At 44.1% G+C, this 22255-nt stretch overlaps 1 protein-coding gene across 1 annotated transcript in view; it reads left to right on the forward strand.

The window, feature by feature from the left end:
- LOC121134656 (translation initiation factor IF-2-like) overlaps positions 1-21714 on the forward strand; it is a 90179-nt gene extending 68465 nt beyond the window's left edge. The window contains exons 2-3 of the mRNA XM_040733336.1: positions 16699-16851; positions 17692-21714. Of these exons, the coding sequence (XP_040589270.1) occupies positions 16699-16851; positions 17692-17909 (371 nt within the window). The 3' untranslated portion in view covers positions 17910-21714. The remainder of the gene's footprint in view (positions 1-16698; positions 16852-17691) is intronic.
- The last annotated feature ends 541 nt before the right edge of the window (positions 21715-22255 follow it).

The raw sequence follows: 22255 nt of genomic DNA on the forward strand, positions 1-22255 counted from the left end.
GGATGGTGCTATCCCTAGGCAGGTTGTCCAGGGTTGTATAAGACAGCTCCCTGAGCAAACCAGAAAGCAAGCCAGTAAGCAGTGTTCATTCACAGCTTCTGCCTCACTTCTTGTCTTGTTGCTGCCCCATCTTTTTTGAGTGATGGAGTGTGACCTGGAAACATAAGCTGAAATAAACACTTTCCCTCCGCAAGTTGTTTTGGTCATAGTCCTTATCACAGTGTGATTATTTGGGCTCATATGTTAGAATACTTGTTACCCGGTTGGTGGAACTGTTTGGGAAGGATCAGGGGTGTGGCCTTTTGGGAGGAGGCATCACTGGTATCATCTTTGAGGTTTGAAAGACTTGTGCCATTCTTGGCATGCCTGCTTTGCCTCTTGATTTTTAATCAAGATGTGAGTTCTCAGCTCTTCCTGGCACCATGGTGTTACTCCAGCATCGTGGACTCTAATCCTCTGAACCTCTAAACCCAATCAAACATTTTATTTTATAAGTGTCCCTCATCATAGTGTTTTGTCAGAGCAATAAAAAAGTAGCTAAGACACACAGCAAGAAGAAGCAAACTGTTGTTAGGTATGTGCCTATTGATATGACTTCATGTCTTGAGCAATACATGGGTAATGGTTTACATAGCTGAAACTCACTTTCTTCTGAAACCCATGTGATAAGGATAGGTTCATTACCATATACCCCTTACTCCATGGCCTTCAGTCCCATATACCTTTCCCCCCCAATGTGATCTTCGCATAGACTGAAAATTTCCACATCAACAACCCATTCATAGGATAATTTTCTATGCCCTATGTCTTCAGGTGTTCAGAGGATAACACAGCAGAATGGTTACAGAGCATGTGCAAAAGCCTCTCCATCCCTCCATGAGGGTTATTGGGGGCTGTCAATCAAAATAAAGGCTGACCCGGGCTTGGCTGGGGATACCAAGGTCACAGGAGGATTGGTGTATGGATACTTAAGGAAAAAAGTTTACTTCTCTGCTTGAGCTACTCATTTGGCTTTGGTTGGTTGAAAACCATCTACCTGTGATGGCTACTGTTAATGTGCCAGGCTGCCTGGACCATTGTGCCTAGATACAGGAGCAAACATTATTCTTAGCATTTTAGTGAGATACTACTTAAGCAGTTGGGGTTCAGTAAGGCAGATACTTTCCATGATGGGACAGAGAGATCACCCAATCAGGTGAAGATCTGTATAGAAGAAAGACTGACTTTCATCAAGTGATCCTGGTGATCTTTGAACCTTCAGCACTTTTTCCTGACTTTCCAGGCTAGTGGTCCACCTTTCTGAATTTGGCTCTATATCCTCTATAATCCTAAGATAGATCGTATATATGTATGTACCCACACACTGATGGAACCCCATAACCAAAGAAAGTAGGGGAAGAAAGTGTTTATGTGGCTTATGATTTTACGTCACTGTTAATCACTGAGGGAAGTTGGGTCAGGAACTCAACATGGCAGGATCCTGGAGGCAGGAGCTGATGCAGAGACCATGAGGATGCTGCTTGCTGGCTTGTTCCCCATGACTTTCTCAGCCTGCTTTTTTATAGCACTCAGGACCAAAAGCCCAGGGGTAGCACCACCCACCATGGGCTGGGCCCTCCCTTCATCAATCACTAATCAAGAAAATGCCTTACAGGCTTGCCTATTAGCCTGATTTTATGGAGGCATTTTCTCAATGGAGGCTCCTCCTCTGCAATGACTCTCTTGCTTGTGTCAAGTTGACTTAAATCTAGCCAGCACATGCATGCATGCATGCATACATACATACATACATACATACATACATATGTACATATGTGCATGCGCACATACATGCGTACATACATACACATAGTCAGCTGCTGTTTCTCTGGAGAACACTGGTCAAAATGCCATCTTTACCATATCTTAGTTACAATGATGGGGCCAACTCAGAAAGACAGACAGATAGATGGACTGACAGAAGGAAAGGCAGAGTAGACAATACATTTCCCATCTATTTCAGAATACTTTTGCTTAAGCTTGGATTTCTGCTATCTGAAAACAAAGTTTCATCTAATACAGATTTTAATTTCTCCTTATTCAGATTCAGTGGCAAGGGATATCTGAATTGATCATACTAGTTTATAATAATTGCCACAGCAATTTCCACATAAAAAGAAATCCCAAACCACCGTAGTGTGTCCTGTCTACATGACTTATAACAACATGTTCTTAAGCAGCACTGTATTCTAAACATTCAAAAGGAATTTTTCCATGTGTGTATTCGACCCTGGAGCTCATCTTGGGGCAGCTTTGTCTTGTAGGAAATGATGCTGTCCAACCTACCAGCTACAAATGTTGCTGAGTAACCTCAGCACATGGGCACCTGCCTGGTGAAGCCTGTTATGTTCATGTCTTCAGGATTGTCAGCGTAGCGTGTCATTTCCCAAGAGCTTTCCAAATGTTATGGCAGTGACGAAAGTGAGGCTCAGGACCCAGCTTACAACATGGATTTTAGGACTGAGAATAACTATCCCCCTTTAATATTTTATCTCCTTGTTTGTTGTTAGAATGAGACCTTGCTTTTCCTGCAGTCCCGTTGATTTAACATTAGGATGACTCTCTTCCCCATTGCTATGCTGCTTGTCCTGCTTAAGCTGAACAAATGGCCAGCTCAATATTCTAACCACTGGTGTTCAGATGCTCTTGACACTGGTCACTTTTGCAGCAACATTCGCTCTAGAGAGGACATTGCTTTCCCATAGGAGGAAGAAAAGGCTTCAAATTGCTTATGACTATTTATTAGAAGCAAATATTCAAATATATCAAAAAAGCAACCAGAGCTTGCCTGTTTTCCTATGGAGAGGAAAAAGACAAATGCATCATCACACAGTTATACTCAAAGAGAGAAGAGTCAAACTTTGGAAAACTTCTTTATTCCAACTTAGCATTTCCTTTACACACATTATAATGTAGTCACTTCAGACTTATTTAGCATTTGCTCTAAAAGAAATTAAATTTGCCAAAGCATAACACATGAATGGGTATAATAAAGCCAATGGTCTTAGCAGCCCTCCTGTATTGCCAGTGTCAGAAGTTCAATGATCGACTGCCAGATATTATTTTTTACATTGTAAAGTATTGTTTTGTAACAAAACTTGCTTCCAGGGGAGGAGGGGAGTTGGGGTAGTGTCTCTGATACTGAGCCACCAAGACTCATCTTGAATTATCAGAATCAGAATAACATTGGCACAATTTGTTTCCAGTCTGAAATCTATACAGCCCTAGCTTTCTACAAGAGTATATACGGAGGTGTTTGGAAAATGTGTATCTGTGCAGACAGAATAACAGGAGCATAGAGTCTGTGCTGTATTTTTCTGTAGAGCAGAAAAATGGTCACATCATTTCAAATTATCACAGTCTGTGTTGTAGGAAAACAATCACCATTTCATTCATGGACAGCTAACCTCCCTAATGCCCTCATTGGCCAATGGCTAGCCTCCTGTCTCCATGTACCCGTAAGTTCTCCATTGTGTAAATCCCTCTCTCTGTGAGAACACCACTGGCTTGAAGCATCAATGGTCCACGAGTGTGGAGGTCACACCACATTGGGGAGTAACTGCATGACAGACACAGGCGATCTCAACACCAGAGGTTTCCTTACATTGTTATGGAGTGATTAATAACTTAGGCTCTTCGTGAATTGAACCAGAATCCCTAAGATAATAAGCCACAGGCTATCATGAACTTTTCAGTTCTAACTCAAAGAGTGAACATTTCTGTTTTAAGAGAAGAACACTGTGACACCATTTCATAGCTGAAAGAACAGCAATGTGAACAGAAACTTGATCCACATCTGAGGTCTATCTAGACACAGATTTTTGCATGCAGCCCAAAAGAATAAATAAAATAACATCGAAGATTCATTGCAGCCCAAGAGCTTCCTGACCAGATTAGCACTAGTGACGCTTAAGAGTCAATGAGCCACATTTAAGAATTCTGTTGACTCAGCAGCAGGACTCTTCCAAGCCATCATGGGTGGCCGAATGTTAGCTGTGTCAAAACCAGCAATCTGGAGTAGCCCCACAGAACTGAGAGGGGAGATAGAATGTTTAATTAAAGGAACTCGTTGGGAGCTAAAAGATTACCCTGATTATTTAAGTAACTGGTAGACATTTCAGAGAACTGAACATCTCAAATCCCTTATCTTTCAGGTACGCTTTGTCTGATTTTTGGACTCTTCTCCACAAAGTCCCCAGCTACCCATTGTTCTACAGACCCATACACTATTCCCTCCCCAGACCTTCAAGGGTGATGGGTGCGTGACATTTTAGTCTCTTTCAGAAGACTTCTTTCTCTGGCCCATTGGAAATTACATCAAGATCTAAGCTTTCAAAGGTCATCCTGTGCTTGTACCTTGCCTGGATAATTTCGGAGAGGCAGAAAGACAGTGGTTCATAGGCAAAGTGTCTCTTTTGATGCTACCAGCACAACTCTGCAAGCATCTGGAGTGCCAGGCTGCCCTCTGATTAGCAGAGCCCCGAGAAGTCTTTCCACCTTCTAGGAACTAGAATGCAGCTCTGGTATCTGGCGAGGACTTCCTACCCCCTTAGCTCTTCACTCTTGTTTGTGCGGGATTAGGGGCTATCCTAGGCAGTGAAAGAGGAAGGAGTTATGGAGTCGACTATATGCTTTCTCCCCCCACCTACCCCCAGTAGACCCCCTTTAGATTGAAATATGCTCAATAGGCTCCCACAGTTTGCTTTCTATTACTTATTTTGTGATAAACATTCTGACAAAAAACAGTTTGGGGAGGGGAGAGTATTTCATCTTAGAGGGTATGGCCCATCATCAGGAGAACCAAGGCAAGAACTCAAGGGAGGAACTGAAGCAGAGACCACAGAGGGATGTGCTGACTGACTTGTTCAGCCTGCTTTCTTATAGCACCCAGGACTACCTGCCCACTGACAGTACCACCCACAGTGATCTGGGCTCTCCTTCACTGGTCATTAATTGAGAAAATGCCCCTATAGGCTTGCCTATAGGCCATTCTGAAGGAAGCAGTTCCTCTCCCTGGGTGACTTTAGTTTATGTCAAACTGACAAAAATACTAAAGCCAAATTTCTCTGCTCTAGATGGTTCTGTGATTTATGCTGGAATCCCTTCCCTTTAACACTTTCTCACAGAATGAGGAATAAATGAAGGCGACCTGAGAACTACCAGAGACTCAGCTCTCCCAAGCAGCATCTCCTCTGGGTATGCCTCAGTATTTCTGTGCTTTCAATATTGAAATAAAACCTTTGAAAGATGGGAAGACAAAATTCTATAATGCACTCAAGATGAACTTCAAATGTGTGACCTGAAAGCAAAATCATTCACTCCAGGGACACTTTACCAGGGTCAGTCAGTGTCCTATAAAGCATTGAAGTGTTCTTGGCTAAGATATGAGCCCACCACAGCATCCATGAACCAATAAATAAATAGCCAATGAAAATGTGATATACATATATATCCCTTTCAGCTTCAAAAAGAAAGGAGTCTACCACTTGCAACAACATGGATCAATCTGGAAGACATTACATGAAGTGAAATAAACCAGGTAGTGGGAGGAAAGCGCTGCTTATTTCACTTCACATGCTCTCATGTCCACGTAAAGCCTAATGAAGTTGAATTTATGGAAGTATAGACTAGACAATGGTCACCAATGCCCAGAGTCATAGTGGGTAGGGAGGGGAGAAAGAGGGGGTGCTGTTGATCAGCATACAAAGTCACAGGCAGGAGCAATCAGCAATAATGCACCCTGAGTTAAATAACTGAGAGACAATTTCAAGTGTCTCGCCATAGAAATATGGAAGGAAAGTGATGAGGGGACGCTGCTTAGCTTAGTTTAAACAATCCACGTTGCAAACACCCATCAAACATCACATGCCCCACGAGTGCACAGGTATGATTTGTCACTCAGAATAGTGACAATGGTGGGGAGGATGCCTCAGTGAGGAAGCACACTTGCTCAGAAGCATAAGTTAGATCCCCAGCACCTACATTAGAAAGAAGAAAAACGGAGCATGGTTGTGTCTACTGGCAAACCCAGAACTGAGGGAAGGTCACTATGGGCTTTTTGCCTTAATAAAAGATTCTTTCTCAAGGGATCAAGGCAGAGATTGACAGAGGAAGACATTCGGTGTCTTACTCAGGCCTTCACATGTTCACATGTGGATACATGTACTCACACTCACATGCAGCACACACACACACACCACCACCACCACTACATTATATGTACACAAATTATTTTTATAGTACTTCTATTTTATCACAGGAAAGTTTAGTGCAGCTGGGAAAGTTCATAATGATAACATTTGCATGAGAGGAAATTCAGAGCTCATGTCAACCATAGGTTTTCAAAAGTAGAAAGGGAATAGTTTTCTTATGTGTGTAGGTGCCCACACGTGTGTATGTGTGGACTAGAGAGCAGGCTTAAATATCATTCTTGACAGCCATCTACTTTTTATTTTGAGACAAGTTCTCTCGTTGGCTTGAGACTTATAGATTAGTCTTGGCTGACTGGCTAGCGATTCCCAAAGATCTGCAGTCCCTGACTCTCCAGTGTTGGGGATATAAGTGTGCACCACCATGCCTGATTTTTACATGGGTGCTGAAGAACCAACTCTTGTCCTCATGCTCACAAGGAAAACGTTCTACCTACTAAGCTATTTCCCAGGGTCCTTCCATATCTAAATAACCTATACATACATTTAAGCTTGAAGCAGCGTAGACTCAGAACACAGGTCTTTGATTCTTTGTCATAAACTCCTTTTATTTTATGATTTGGGAAAGTTTAGCATGGCTGGGAGAGAGTGGGATCTTGTATGAGTCATACACAGAGAAGGAGAAGGAACAGGGGTGCACACTGAGCTACAGACAATAGGAAGGGTTGGAAATGAAGACAGAGCCTACATGCCCCTAGGAAAGCCCAGACTGCTTTTATAAATGCAACAGTCCTTGTGCCTTCTGTTGAGGGAGCTAGAAGCAGGGAGTCAGTAGCATGCACCCCCAGTATTCAACTGCAGGGAAAGAAGAAATGAAGACAGTATCTTGGAAAGAATATCAGCAAGGGGGACCCCTGTTGTGGAGTTTCCCAAATAAACACACAAAGGCTTATATTAATCATGAAACTGTTGACTGATGACTAGGGCTTCTTATTGACCAGCTCTGTCTTAATCATTAACCCACTTCTATTAATCTAAATATTTCTACGTGTTCTTATCTTACCAAAGAAGGGTCCAGACCTGTTACTCCTTTGGCGGCCTACATGGCAATTGTTCTGGTTGGTCCTCTCTGCCTACCTTTCCCAGAATTCTCCTCATCCTAGTCCCACCTATCTTCCTGCCTCATTGGCCAGACAGTGTTTTATTCATCAACTAATAAGAGAAACATATATACAGAAGGATTTCCCCCATCAGACCCCTGAAGAAGTCAGACTCAGGATATACACCTGGGGGTCTGACAAAGTGATGCCAAAAGTGCCTAAATAAGACCTAAAGTAGCTAAGATGAATTTTTATCCCACATTTTGGTCTAGGACAGGTCCTCAATTGATTATGTTGGGGTCCGTGTTAGAGATTGATTGAACTTGGGTCAAGTCTCACCCTGAATTTTGTTTTTCTCATTTGAAACAAAGTCTTGCTAGGTAGCCCAGGCTTATGTCAATCCTCCAGTCTCACCACCCCCACCACATATTGAGATTACAGGCGTATGCCACCACGCGTAGCTTCTACCCTGATTTTTAACCTCATTACTGTTAAGCACACTGTAATCTACTGCCTCTTGTGGCCATCTGAGGCCTTTTGCAGTCTTCCTGTGAAGTGGGTGGAAGTACACATCTCAATTTAGAGAGGAAATTTTTTTTTGAGACAAGGTTTCTTAGTGTAGCCCTGGCTATCCTATAGATCAGGTTGCCCTCGAACTCACAGAGATCCATCTGCCTCTGCTTTCTAGTGCTGGAATTAAAGGCATGCATCACTACCACCCAGCTTAGGCAGGAAAACTCTTTAAAAGTGATTTCACAACAGCTAAACAACCAAGAACACTAACTAAGGCTGAGAAAAGTATATTAAGACACAAATATCAAGTCTTTAAATCCAGGACCCTGCGCAGCTAAACCATGATGTCAAATGCATGCTGGAAGGCCTGGCATTGTTTTCTCTCTTACGGTTTACTTTGCAGCTAAAATGTTCTGAAATAAAATATATCCTACTCAAGTTTACTTTCTCAGTATTTCATTAAACATCTGTGCAATCTTCCTGTCTCTTCACTTTTTGGCCAGCTTTGCCAACTCCTCCCTCCTTTCAAATCTCCAAGTGTTAGCCCTTCAGAGAGCTGTCTCTGGAGTTGAGGGCGATGGATACCCATGACTTTACACAACAACTGCCCACACTTCCTTCTCCAGCCTTCTTTCCTTTCCTAACTCTGGCCACACCCTCAGCTATGCATTCATTATCCCTGTGTGATTGGCAAGGAGACCCTGCAGATTTACTATGTTCTAACTGGCATGCTTGACTCCATAGCCATTTCTGTCTCTATTGCCAAACCCCTGCTTTCCTTTTATTCGCCTTCTCCGTAAGAGACCCCACTGTTCACCCACTTGGTATCACCTTGGTGTTTCCTCTCACCCTGCCCTCAAATGGCCAGTTTTAACTTCAAGGCTTTCATCATTGTGACCATTTTCAACACTTCACCAGCCTGATTCAAAGTCCTGGCCTATTTAAAGTCTCAGAATGCCATATGTAACCTAAAAAATCTTTTCTTCACACTGTAGCTAGCCACCCAACACAGTCTGTCACCTCCCTTCCCCAAAGCTTTCACGGACGTCCAATCCCCATGACATCCAACCTCAACTCTGCATGTGGTCTGTCCACCTCCACCTGGCAGGCCCAGCTACTGAATTCCTGTTTTATTCCCAACTTGATAATCTATTCTGTATCGTAGATTCTTCAGTCACCAGCAATCACCAAAGATTAATTTGCATGTGCGTGCATGTGTGTGTGTGTGTGTGTGTGCACGCGCGCAAGGTATGGGCAATGAGTGTGTGTGGAGGCCATAGGTTGATGTTTGGTGCTTTCCTCAGTTATTTGTAGAAACATGGTATTTCTCTGAACCCAGAGCTTTCCATTTTGCTAATCCACAGGGCCAGCTTCCTCCAATGCTCTTCCGTTTCTTTCAGGTGGGCCACCACACCCTCCTGTCATGTATGTGTGTGTACTAGGGACCTAAACGCCTGCTTCTCATGCTAGTGCAGGTCATGCTTTACCAGCAGAGGCATCGTCCAGGCTTTCCAAAGATTTTAGAGTAAAAGTGCATGTCATCACAAATGGTATGGTTCTAATGGACAGTGGCAAGAATACTGGGAAGTGCATCTGGGTTACGGTGGCCCGCATGCTTTTTCAGTAGGTTAAAGTAACAGGATCAAACAGCAGCCCCAACCACTACCCTCTTGTGATGTCCTGACATGCACAAGTGGCATTTCCAGAATCAGCCCCAAACATCCTAGGCTATAGAAGTGTCTGGTTTTGATTGACATGAGAGTCCCAGATGCTGCTGATATTGCTGCAGTTTATACATGGCCATTTCTCGAGTAAATGCTAAGTTCCAGTTGACAGTCTATAGTATGCCTGATGCCAGAATCTGTCATTACAGATGACAATAAAAGGAAGTCTCAAACCGGACTTGCAGATACATGAGGATGTCTCTTCTGGGAAGGGAGCCTTTGTTCCTAATTTCTGTCAAATGGAACCTATTTACATAGGTTTTCTTTCCCCTGCTCCCCAAATAGGGCTTCTAACAGGAAAATGCTACACACTTGAGCGTGTGCCTGAGTGCCACCCCCAAAGATTAAATGTGAGAGTCTCAGAAAACCATTTGACCTTTATTATAATGAGCAGTTGCTTTGTTCGATTATGTCGCATTAAAGCATAACGAATTACTTGCAAAAACAGCATATTGTCTGCTCCTTTAAGACACCATTCCCCTGAGTAGCCCAGGCTAACCTCAAATATAGGACCCTTCTGCCTTATATACAAGATACGACTTACTTTGCAGAAGCAGTTTGGAAGGCAGGGTGGGTTTCATGATGATACCCCATTACTTATTGAAAGTAAGGGTCTTGAAGTTAGTTCAGAGGTGAATGGATGGACAGTTTTCATACACATGTGATGCTGGAGCATAGGTAGCAGTGAGATTTCCAAGTTAGGGTGTTTAATTAGAGAAGGGGATAAAGACATCTCTCAAGGAGCCCATAGAAGAGACAGTCAGAGTGAGTTATTCAAATATTTACTTGAGTATAAGTTGACTTGTATCATGAAGAGGAGGAGGAGAGAATATATGTGCTATAATTTTTTTAAAAAGAGACTTAACACAAAATTAAACAACAATGACAGAAAAAATGTTAATCATTTCTATTCACAAATTATCTTGCAAAACAAACATGCAAATGTTTGTAAAATACAGAACTTGAAAAAGAAACGCAGAGAAAAAGTACTGGGACAAACTTCAAGTGAGTATAGGAATGATTCAGAGAGCTAAAAAGGAGAGAGAGAGAGAGAGAGAGAGAGAGAGAGAGAGAGAGAGAGAGAGAGAGACCAAATGCCAGTCATCGATGTGTTCCTGTGATAAGAAGATCTTGTTGGCCTTCCCAAGGCATCTGTGTTAAGCAACCAAAACAAAAAAATATTTTTTGTCTAAACCACTGTATTTTGAACAGAAAAATGAAAACAAGAAGACATCACAGTGGGTCTGATGTGCACAGCATTCATTCTTTCCAAATTCTCACTTAAGTGACCTGATATAATACAAACATCTGTGTTTATTAGCTGGATATGCTTTAAACAGAAAAAAGCCAGCTTGGCGATCTGATTCCCCGGGTCTTTGTCTCAGCCTCAAGTAGCTTGCAGACACATTCTAGGCTCCACCCGAGGAATGGCTGCAGCAACCACAGCAGAGGTGGGGAGAAAAGAAATCTGTCTAGTGATGGATTCCTACTCATCTTCCAGAGAGTAGAGATGGACTTGCTAGACAGTCGAGAAACTGAAGCTTCTTCATTAAACCACCAACTGGACATAAGTCATTCTGCAAACACATCTGCAACTCCACAGGCATGTTACAGCTTGCATGCTAAAAGTTCATGTGACAGGGCCAATAACCTGCCGGCACACCTATGAGAACCCAAAATGTAGTTTTATATTGATAACATAAAAGAAACAGTGTCCCACCAGCCACACTAGAGGAAAAACTTCGACTTATGATTACTGCAGAAATGGATATGACAGGATTGTGGCAAGATAAGGAACAGTTAGCATGTGTGTAACCATCTACCCCAGAAAGGAGGTGTGTTTATCATGCCTCATTTCTATTATTGATTAACTTCACACATTTTAAAATGTTGTGTGATTTATTTTCTTGTTTTAAACAAATACTCATTTTTGTGCCTGACTTTGTATTTGGCATTTTGTGATTTGCTTGTTTGCTGTTTGTTTGTTTATTTGTTTTGAGACACAGTTTCTTTATGCAGTCCTGACTTTTCCTAGAACTCACTGAATAGACCAGGCTGCCATGAACTCACAGAGATCCTCCTGCCTCCGTTTCCCAAGCAGTGGCATTAAAGGTGTGTGCCATCACACAGACCTGTTTATTTAATCTTGAGACAGGAACTCACTGTGTTGTTCAGGCTGACTCAGAATTCACTGTGTAACCCAGGCTGGCCTCAAACTTGGGATTCTCCTGCCTCAGCCACAGACGTGCTGGAGTGCTGGGATTAGAAGAATATGCTGCTACACATGGCCATGAACTCTTCCTTATTTCCTTCCTTCCTTTCTCCCTCCCTCCATTCATCCACACCTCCTCCCTCTCCTTTTTTAGAGACCAAATCCAGGGCCTCATAAATGCTAGAAAAGCACTCTACCAACGAGTCACAACCCTGCCTTCTTCCTATTCTCCTTGTTGAGACAGGGTTCCACTAAGTTGTACAGCTGGCCTTAAACTCACTGTATAGCTCAAGCATGGCTACCCTCTTGTCTTATCCTCCCTAGTAGCAGTGACTGTAGACCCGCACCACCAGGCCAAGCTGTCTTTTTTTTTTTATTAACGATTGTGCCTAACATTATCAGCTCCAGGCCTTGCAAAGCCTGCAGTCTGCCATAACACCCACAGGAAGGTCACAACTGATTCTTAGTGTTATCCTGCTCGGCCAGATCTTACAGAAGTCGTGTATGCAAAGCTGATGGGGGAAAACACCACGGATGGAAAAATCTAGAAAACAACATTTAACCTCATACATATCAAATGTCAAGTCACACCCCCTCCCTTAAGTCAGCTAGATGCCATGATGCCCAGTTATCCCCATGGACCTAGAAGAACATAGGCGTAACAGGAGCCCTGGTTACATCTCAGTTGGGCTCTGATTTTCTTAAGGAACAGAGGATCCACCTGGGAAGGACCGTGCCCTAAGAGGAGCAGTCACCCGACCCTGTCTTACATGCTTATTTTTATGGAAAGAAAAGTGTGGGCGCTGCAGAGTATTGGTTGCTGACTTTTGTTTTTGTTTCATGGACGAAATATCCACACAGTCCCTCACCCCTCGTATAAGAATCATCTGAGTCCATTCAAAGCAAAGCCCACATCTTTGAGGTTCTAAGGAGTCAGCCTCCCAAAGGACACGAATAGGTTAACGTGCACTCAACCCAAAAGAGCACAACATACAAGAACCTGTGTGCAGAGAAGACCAGCATTCAAATAATGCTTGTGCCAGGACTGTGGCATGTGGCAGTCAGAAAAGCTATAGGATGCTGGTGCTGTAGCCATAGCACTCCTAAACTCGTGCTGTGTGTCCCCCAAACCCCTCTCCAGCCTCTCACGATGGCCCTGCTCTGCCCACTGTGTCTCCTCTCACGATTACTTCATCTCAAATCAGGTCACTGGCAGGTCCAGCAAAGGGAAGGGTGGTGACGCTGGACAGCCCCCTCTACCCCGCCTACCACCTTTTCCTCTCCCAGGACTGTATTTTCTTTCTCAAAGTTGCTTCCAAAGTGAATTTGATGACTTTCCCAGATGCCTGGCAACCACACAGGGCTGCAAACACTGGGAAAATTCAAGGGAATTCTCATGCACATTGGAAAGGTTAGACATGACAACAGGGAGCTAGGGAATCTTGAGGGAAATTGAAAATCATTAGCTACTTTAGGAAGATGGCAGGCTGGAATTCTCCAACCTTTTGCTTCTCTGCCAAGTATTTTTACTTTTAAAGAGAATATGCACCAAAATATAGTGTAGTCTCTTTAAAGACGGTGACTTCCAGACAGCAGGGGTCTCTGGTGGAAAAGCTGGGAGGGACAGGCAGAAGAACATTCCCAGAAAACAAAGAAGTCAATCTTCTTGTAGAAATGGACTCAGGAAGCCACACTGTCCCACGCACAGCCAGGCTCACCCACCTCTGTTAAAGCAATTCAACAAATATAGTACAATGTGGCTCCATGATTCTCAGACCTGGCACAAACTAGACATAAAATGAAAGACACCAACCAATCCTGAGCTTAGGCCTCTACTACACTCTGCCCACAGGTTCTTCCTGCTGATTTCTTGGGTTTTCTTCACAAGCAGAATCCCCTGCTGTCTCCACAGGCCTTGCCCTCCATTGCTGCCCTGATTTCCCCTGTGCAGGAAGCAACAGCCACCAAAGAGTCACACAAACTGTTGTTGAGAGCATGGCATCCGAATCCTGGTTGCATGGGAGAATTACCTGGGAGGCTTTGCAAACACCCCTGTGGGAAGGCTGGTGGAATTTCCCAATCGGTCAAGCACAAGGCTTGAGTTTGATCCCCAACACCCGAGTGAAAAGCCAGGGGGATCCCAGCAATGGAAAGATGGAGACAAGCAGATCCCCGGGGCTCACGGGTCGGCCAGGCTAGTGAACAGCAGACATGCAAGTTTAAAAATAAAACAAAGCAAGACCTACAACCCCCGTGACCAGATCCTTCTTCAGACCAAACAATTCAGAACTCAAGCTAGAACTCCAGCACTTGTGAGGAGCTGATACAGGGGCTGGAGAGCCGGCTCGGTGGTTAAAAGCACCTGCTGCTCTTCCAGAGGACCCCCATTCAGCTCCCAGCACCCACCACGTGCTGACTCACACCATCTTTAACTCCAGTTCCGGGAGGTTTCCACGCTCTTTTCTGACTGCCGTGAGCACCAGGTGTACGTGTAGTTCGTATATCTACATGCAGGAAAAATATGCACATAAAATGAATTACTTGAAAAAAAAATCTAAAGTTAAATGTCAGTGTTGTTATCGCACCCCTCCCCCACCAACTCAGAGTTAAATCAGTGACTCCAAAACTTTCCTCACATTCAACTCCTTTTCCTTCAATGTCAAGCTCCCAAGTTCTGGGACTATTGGAGGAAAGCTTTCTAAAAATACCTAGCACCTAGACTTCAAGTTGAATTAATTAGATCTAAGTTCCAGGGGTGGGACCAGGTCTCACTTTTAATTGTTTAGCCTAACTGGGAAACAAAGGGTTAACTATAATAATCTCACCCACGTGGGTGGGATCTGGGGGAAGGGGGAAGGACTTGAAAGACAGGACATCTTCTAAGTCAGGCACAAGAAATCAACAGAGTTTGGCTAGAGCCTGGGTAGTGGTATTAACAAATCTAAAGATAGAACACGTCAACCAAACCGGGATGTCTGTGTGGAACAGTGGAAGTGGGGGTCAGAGAGGAAGGACTCCTGGGGGTGGGGGGCACCCCACAGGGACAGCCAGTTCTGTCTGCAGAGGAGAAAGAGGCATGAGCCTGAGGGTGCTGACCCCCTTTGCCATCAGCTCCTCTCCCGTGGCATGTCCCGGCCAGGCTGTGTGCTGCACCTGTCTTTATGCCATGCGTCTTCCTGTTTAGTTTCCGACTGGGAGAGGACACATTAGTCAAGGTGACACAAGTGTCCACTCTGCTTAAAAGCTCTTGTTTCTCGCCCCAAACTGCTAAGTTGCCATTTTGGTTTATGCGGCAGTCGAATGGGAGCTTGAGTGATGTGTGTCTGTCCCTGAGAGACTGAGCCCGTCCAGTGCCTCGATAAAGTCTAGTTCCCAAGCTTCCCAATCTGTTTTCCCAAGGTGTCACGACCTCCAGTTTCCCAGGACTTAGTGTGGAGCCCTTCTATACAGGGTGGGGAACCTCGGGAGGGGAGTAGTCAGTGTTCTATTCTGTGAGCTGCTACCTTAGTTCTAGGATTTAAGAACAACAGTAAACACATTTACATCCATATTAGTGGCACTGCCCTTTTTTCTGCACAAGTCCAAGTCCTGGGGAAAGTTCTAGAAATCCCTGTGGGGCTATTGTTATAGACATAGGGTCTTAGGAATGCAGGGGCCCTTCGGAAACAGATTGCTACGCCTGGATTAGAAGCGATCAGTGAGTTTGAGATACCAACCTTTTGCCAATCAGTACAGGAAATATTTTCAATATTTTAAGGACAAATAGGCCCAGCTCATGCTTCTGCACAACAGCCCACTATCAGCTCTGGTTTTAGGTAACAAGTATTGGTTAACTAAATCATGCATTTCCATGACTGGTAAGCATTCCTCCACCAGCTCCCCCACAAATCACCCAAGGTTCTCCTGCCTCAGACTTTGATGTCACACCCATGAGAGACAAAATCTGCTTGACCTGACAGCCACTTCCCCTGGGTAGCTGAATGGTTCAGGCCTCTGGGGTCACAAGGGGTGGAAGGGAAAGGGGCGTGGCCTCTTTGAAGGATGAGTCTGCTTTACCTTTTACTTCAAAAGAAGTGAAACAGAAGCTTTTGCCATGTGCAACTGTGAGCCCCACTGATGAAATCAACCTTCTGCAGACATATCCCAGTAATAAAGGGCCAATCCACTGGTCCAATATTTGTAGGCCAGCCGAACGAGAACAAACCTCTGACGGCCTCTAGGGTGGGGTCTCCCACGTTGACTGGTCTCAGAACGGCCTCATCAGCATTTGGCACCAACTGTCCTGCCACGAATGACTGAGCACACTGTCACCTAGTGAGAGCACCAAAGAACGCCCAGTCGCCAACTCCTGACTCTCCCCGGTGGGTTAAGGAGATGTGACTGAGGAAACATGGGGTGGCAAGCAGCGGCTCTCAACTTTCCTAACGCTGTGACCCTTTAATACATGCCCTTGTGCTGTGCTGACCCCCATCATAAAGTTATTTTGTTGCTGCCTTTTAACTATAATTTTGCTACTGTTATGAATCATAATGTAAGTATCTGATGTGCAGCTCTAAGGGGATGGAGAAAACTGGAAAACTGTAGCACTGTTGTGAACTAGGATGTACACCAACCAGCTCATAGTTCACCGTGCCCCCCACAGTCTGGGGTTTCTAGACCTTTCCCCTATGTCTTACTCTCCTCTTTTCCCCACTCTAATGTTTTACAGTGATGTGTGTCGTTGTTCTATTAAAAACCCTTTTAAGAGATGTACGGACTGCGCCTCTCAAAATCATTTGTGCTCTCAGTGATACATGAGTTATTCCATAGCAACTGGGAATGCGTGGTCAGGAGGGTGAGCCACTAATGGCAAAAATGTCTAAACAATGGATAGATGCTTGTCGTGTTTCCTAAAACAATGTAAATAGCCACTATAGCCAAAACATTTGTTTCCAACTTGCTATTTTGGTGTCATCTTCCAGGCACTGCAGAAAGCTCTTGGCTGAGGAACAACAGAAAGAATTTCACTACCCAAAAGGGAAAATCTGCTATCTCTTGTGCGTCCCCAGCGAAAACATCATGTGAACTCTGGCTGCTAACAGCCCCTCCCGCCGCGGGCTGGTTCAACTGCAGAAGTGAGACTGTTAATAAACATTCTAATGAAAGGAAGAGGTTGGGTAGTAATTAACATATAATTAACATATGCCATTAGTATCTGTCCCTTTGGCCAGACATGGCAGACAGGCGGAAAGCATACATACAAATGAGTGTCTGCCAGAAGTGCGTGGGGACGGGAATGGGACAGTGTTATTGTGAGCAGCTGGTGGTATCAGTGGCAAAAGACACAAGGCCCCTTAGCAACAATCCGGGAAGACTTTTGTGTTCCACAGTCATGTGGTGTCAACATATTTTCACCCATTTAGTTTTCTTTCACTTGCAAAAAAATTTTTATTTATTTATTTATTTATGTATTAAGTCAAGTATTGTTATACAGCCCAGACTGCCAGACTGGCTTAGAACTGATCATGCCTCAGCTTCCTGAATGCTGGGACTACACATCCAGCTTTAGTGTGTGTGTGTGTGTGTGTGTGTGTGTGTGTGTGTGTGTGTGTGTGTGTGTATTACTGGTGATTGAATCCAGGGGGCTACTCTATACTACAGAGCTATATCCCCAGCCTTCAGTTCAGTTTTTTAAGAAAAATACTGACACCAGGCATTGGTGGCGCACGCCTTTAATTCCAGCACTTGGGAGGCAGAGGCAGGCGGATCTCTATGAGTTCGAGGCCAGCCTGGTCTACAAGAGCTAGTTCCAGGACAGCCTCCAAAGCCACAGAGAAACCCTGTCTCGAAAAAATAAAAAATAAAAAAGAAAAGAAAAGAAAAGAAAAATACCGACAGCCATTTTCCTTTCATGTTTAGTCAGTGGGCACAAAACTGAAACTTAGGTTTTTTTTTTCTCTCTCTCTTTGAAACAGGGCCCCATATAGGCCAGGCTGGCCGTGAAACCCCTGTGTGGTGGAGACAACTGACTTTCTTCTGCCTTTCTCTTGCTGTCACCTCCCGAGTGCTGATACCACATAGTGTACCACTGTGCCCAGTTTATGACGTGCTGGGGATTGAATTTACGGCTTCCCACACTCCCGACAGTCACTCTGCCAGTGAAGCTACCCCCCAAGCTGGGCTTTTTTCCTAATGTTTCCATGGATGGAGAGAAGGACATAGTCATATCCTCTGCTAGTCACATCTCTCCAGCTTTAGGTTCTCCTTCATGTAGCAATGCAGGTCTTACAATTGCTCAGAAAACGCTGTCTCGCAACAGACTGGAATGGGAGAGGCGGGGACAGAGGTTTCTGTGGAACATTTTGCCAGTGGGAAACAGAGGCCAGAAAGAAGAACCAATTTCCTATATCAGGGCTGACATGTGACTCTCAGTCAAGATGTTACTGTCCTAGGTCACACTGTGGCATCACTTGCTCTTTCTACCTTTGACCAAGATTTGAGTGACTGATCTCATATGACCTTCATGAGAAAGAAGGAAGCATAGAAAAAAAAAAGACATCACACTAGCACCTCTCTGTGTGTGCTGACCTACTGGGTTCACATAGATCTGGGAAGAAACAGAACATTTCAGAGACACTAGAAGCACAGAAACTCAGTGCCATTTGCCTGTGAGACACCAGGAAGAGCTAAAACCGGAAAACCTCGAAAGAACAGAGCATTCACACCGAAAGAAAAGGTTCAGAAATCAGAGAGGTTGCAGAAAAACACAAGCTGACAAGAAAGATGCCCCAGGTATGTAAGCAGAAGGCTCCAGGAGAGTCTCATGCGTAATTTAACAAGTAGTCTCCTTGTTGTAACTGGAGTGACTGTCTTTGGCACCTGTGGATGGTTAAAGTTGGCTTCATACTGTAGCCGAAGAAAGAAGTCAGAGAAAACTAGAGAAATTAGTTCAACCTACTTACCAACAAGTTCAAGCGTTGCTCATGCTTTTCCGAGAGCACAACATACCAGTGTTCAGTGTGCACCATCCACTTTCTAATCAGACCCGCATACATCTTTGTGTCTCGTCACTAGCAGGCAGCTCGTCTCCCAGCTGTCACTCAAGTATAGTGTAAATTACTCCATTTGGTGGCCGATGAGAGCAGCTTCCATGGAGGTCCTGCGGGTGGAGAACTGGGGAGATGGCTCTGCGGGTGAAGGCACCAGCTGTATGTGGGGAAGCACTGAGTTTCATCATTGCTGCGCCTGCTGGCCTGGAGTGTGCAGGGCACCCCAGACACAGCAGAGACCCTGCCTTGGCGAGGGGGAAGGTGAGACTGCCTCACAGAAGTTATCACTTCCTCGAAGATACTTACTCCCGTCTTTCTCTCCTCCCCACGCCCAGGTTAATTAACTCATTTAAATGAGCATCTTGTGGATGGAAATGTGGCTGTTGCTGTACTTGTCGTTTGGTCAGGTTCCGTGTCAAGCTTCGTACCCAGGAGGTAATAGTTCTCTGCTCTGCAAGAAGGATGGACACAAAGGAAATTTTTAAAATGAAAGGACTGAATATTTCACTTCCACTGTAAATCTGCGGGCTTGACTATGGACTGCTCTGGGTAGAGGACATGTATCCACCAAAGGCTGACAGACCAAAAAACATAAATGAAAGCGTGTATAATAATCCTGGACGCCATATGGTTCCATTTTGCTCTGGTTTAACAGAAATTGAGAGGTAAAGCCAGCTCTATACTTGCCTTAATCAGGATGACTATTGCTGTGTTGAAACACCATTACCAAAAGCAGCTTGGGGAGGAAAGGGTTTAATGGCTTACACCTTTACATCAGTGTTCATCATTGAAGGAAGTTGGGATAGGGACTCAACAAGGCAGGACCCTGGGGGCAGGAGCTGATGAAGAGGCCATGGAGCATTGCTGCTTACTGGCATGCTCCTCAAGACTTAGCCAGACAGGGCTGGTCCCACAGTGGGCTGGGCCCTCCCCATCAATCACTAATTAAGAAAATGCCCTAGAGACTTGCCTACACCTGAGAGAGAGAGAGAGAGAGAGAGAGAGAGAGAGAGAGAGAGAGAGAGAGAGAGAGAGAGAGAGTATAACAACAGCCAAAGATTTTTAAAACTCAATTTAAGCAGAAAGTATTTCATAGTCAACAGATTCAGAATAAGAGGGACAATGAATGGAGACAATTGTCCTCAAGTAGAAGGCTCATTCCTGGCATATTGTTCATGTGGGGATAGAGATGACACACTCATTGTCTCTGTTCATTTTCTGTTGCTGAGTAACTGAGTACCACATGTAGGTAATTTATCAAGAATGGAGTTTTATTTAGAACCCCTAGACGCCGGGAAATGCAGGAGCATAGTGCCAACCCCTGTGTAGCACCCGAAGATAACCTTCTTGCTGGTAGCGGACCGTGCAGAGTTCCAAGGTTGCCACCTTGGAACAGACGTGGTGAGACAGAACAAGCTCGCTACTTCTGCTTCTTTTTCTCATTTTACTTTTTATAACATTGTTAATTCAATCATGAGTCCCCCTCATGACGTCATCCATACTTAATTGCCTCCCCAGGGCACACCACCAAATGCTATTCACAGATGATTGTCAAGCTGCTTGCAAACTGTGTACAGAGCTTCCTGAGATGTCAACTGTATTAGGACAGGCTTTTCAGTGACACAGCTGCTTGAGTCATCCCTGCTCCTCTAAGTACCCCTTATCCACACTCCTGTTGGCGACCTCAATAAAAACTCATTGGTTCACCAAGCTGGAGTTTGGTGCAGTTATTACTTGGGTCTGTCCTTGTGCTGGATGGTTTTGGGTCAATTTGACACAAACTAAAGTCAACTGAGAAAATGCCTCCATAAGATCTGGCTGCAGAAAAGCCTATAGGGCATTTTCTTAATGAGTAATCGATGGGGGAGGGCCCAGACTATTGTGGGTGGGGCCATCCCAGGGCTGGTGGTCCTCGTCTCTATAAGAAAACAGATTGAGCAAGACACAGGGGCAACCCAGTGAGCAGCACCACTCTGTGGCCTCTGCATCAGCTCCTGCCCTGTTTAAGGTCCTGTCCTGGCCACATTCAATGATGAAGAGCAGTATGGAAGTGTAAGCCAAATACACCCTTTCCTCCCCAAGCTGCTTATGTATGTCATGGTGTTTCATCATAGCAATAGTAACCCTCATTAAGACAGTTCTAGTTTCCTTTTCTGGGTTGAATATGTGTATATATGTATGGCATCACCCCAAGAGAAGTCTGTCACATGACACCCATACACATATGCTCATCTGTGTCTACTAATATTTACATTAGTAATTCAAACACACACACACACACACACTGTGGAGAATACTTACCAATGTCTGGTCACATTCTGGGTTGTCACAACTCATAGGAAGAGTGCTATTGGCGTCTTGTGGGTAAAGGACCAGGCAGGATGCTGCTAAACTTGGTACACTGCACAATTCAATTCACAACAACAATTATACAGCATGAAATATCCATGGCGGTAAGGTTAAGAATCCCGATCTCTGGATACGTATTTTAGAACAAACCTGCATGAGTCTCTCTTGGTACCTAGGATGAATCTAGCATAAAGAGTTCATTCTAGCCTTCTTCTTTTGCTTTGTTGTAGTTCCCATAATCCGCAATATGCTTACTATTTGCTCAGTCACAGTATACAGGATAAATAGATTCAAAATTGTTGATCCAAACCCTGTTTTAATCTCTCTGTCTCTAAAGACTGGCAGATCTGAGTGTTTCCTCTATTCTTCTTATTTTTATGTGTATTGATATTTTTGGTTTTGGAGGTTTTTTGTTGTCGTCGTTGTTGTTTTATTTGCTTGCATGTATATATGTGCACCAAATGCATTCCTGGTGTCTCCAATGCCAGAAGAGGGCATCAGATCTCCTGGGACTGGAATTGCAAACAGTTGTAAACTGCCACATGGGTGCTGGAAATTGAACCTCTGAAAGACAACAAGAATTCTTAGCCATTTATCCAACCCTATTTTTTATATTTAAAAATTCTTCTGGAAAAATTTTTGAATTTATTTAGGGTGTGTGTGTGTGTGTGTGTGTGTGTGTGTGTGTGTGTGCGTGCCTGCATATATATATGCTCTGTGTGGTGCAGGCCTGGTGCCCTTGAAGGTCAGAAGAGTGTATCTGATCTCCTGTTACAGATGAAATGAAACTGGAGTTATAGATGGCTTTTAACAACCATGTGGGTATTAGAAATTGAACCCTGGTATTCTGCAAGGGCAACAAATTCTCTTAACAACTGAGTCATCTGTGCAGTATTTTTTAATTTTTAAAACTAAGAAAAAGGAAGGTGGAAGTTAGAGGCTCACAGAGAACCTGAGAAGCTGAAGCTGCCTGTAAGTTCTTTAATGCCAGAATTCATTTCTGGTTCTTATTCATTTGCTTTGTGAATTTGGAGTAATTGAGTAACCATTTCTTTTTTTTAATTTGCCCCTCTTGAGAAGTTCTCTCCAAATTGTTTTGATTGCACATCCTATCAGGAAAAAATAATCCATTTCTATTAGC

The sequence above is a fragment of the Mesocricetus auratus genome, unplaced genomic scaffold (assembly GCF_017639785.1).
Source record: "Mesocricetus auratus isolate SY011 unplaced genomic scaffold, BCM_Maur_2.0 Super-Scaffold_2245, whole genome shotgun sequence".
NCBI lineage: Eukaryota > Metazoa > Chordata > Mammalia > Rodentia > Cricetidae > Mesocricetus > Mesocricetus auratus.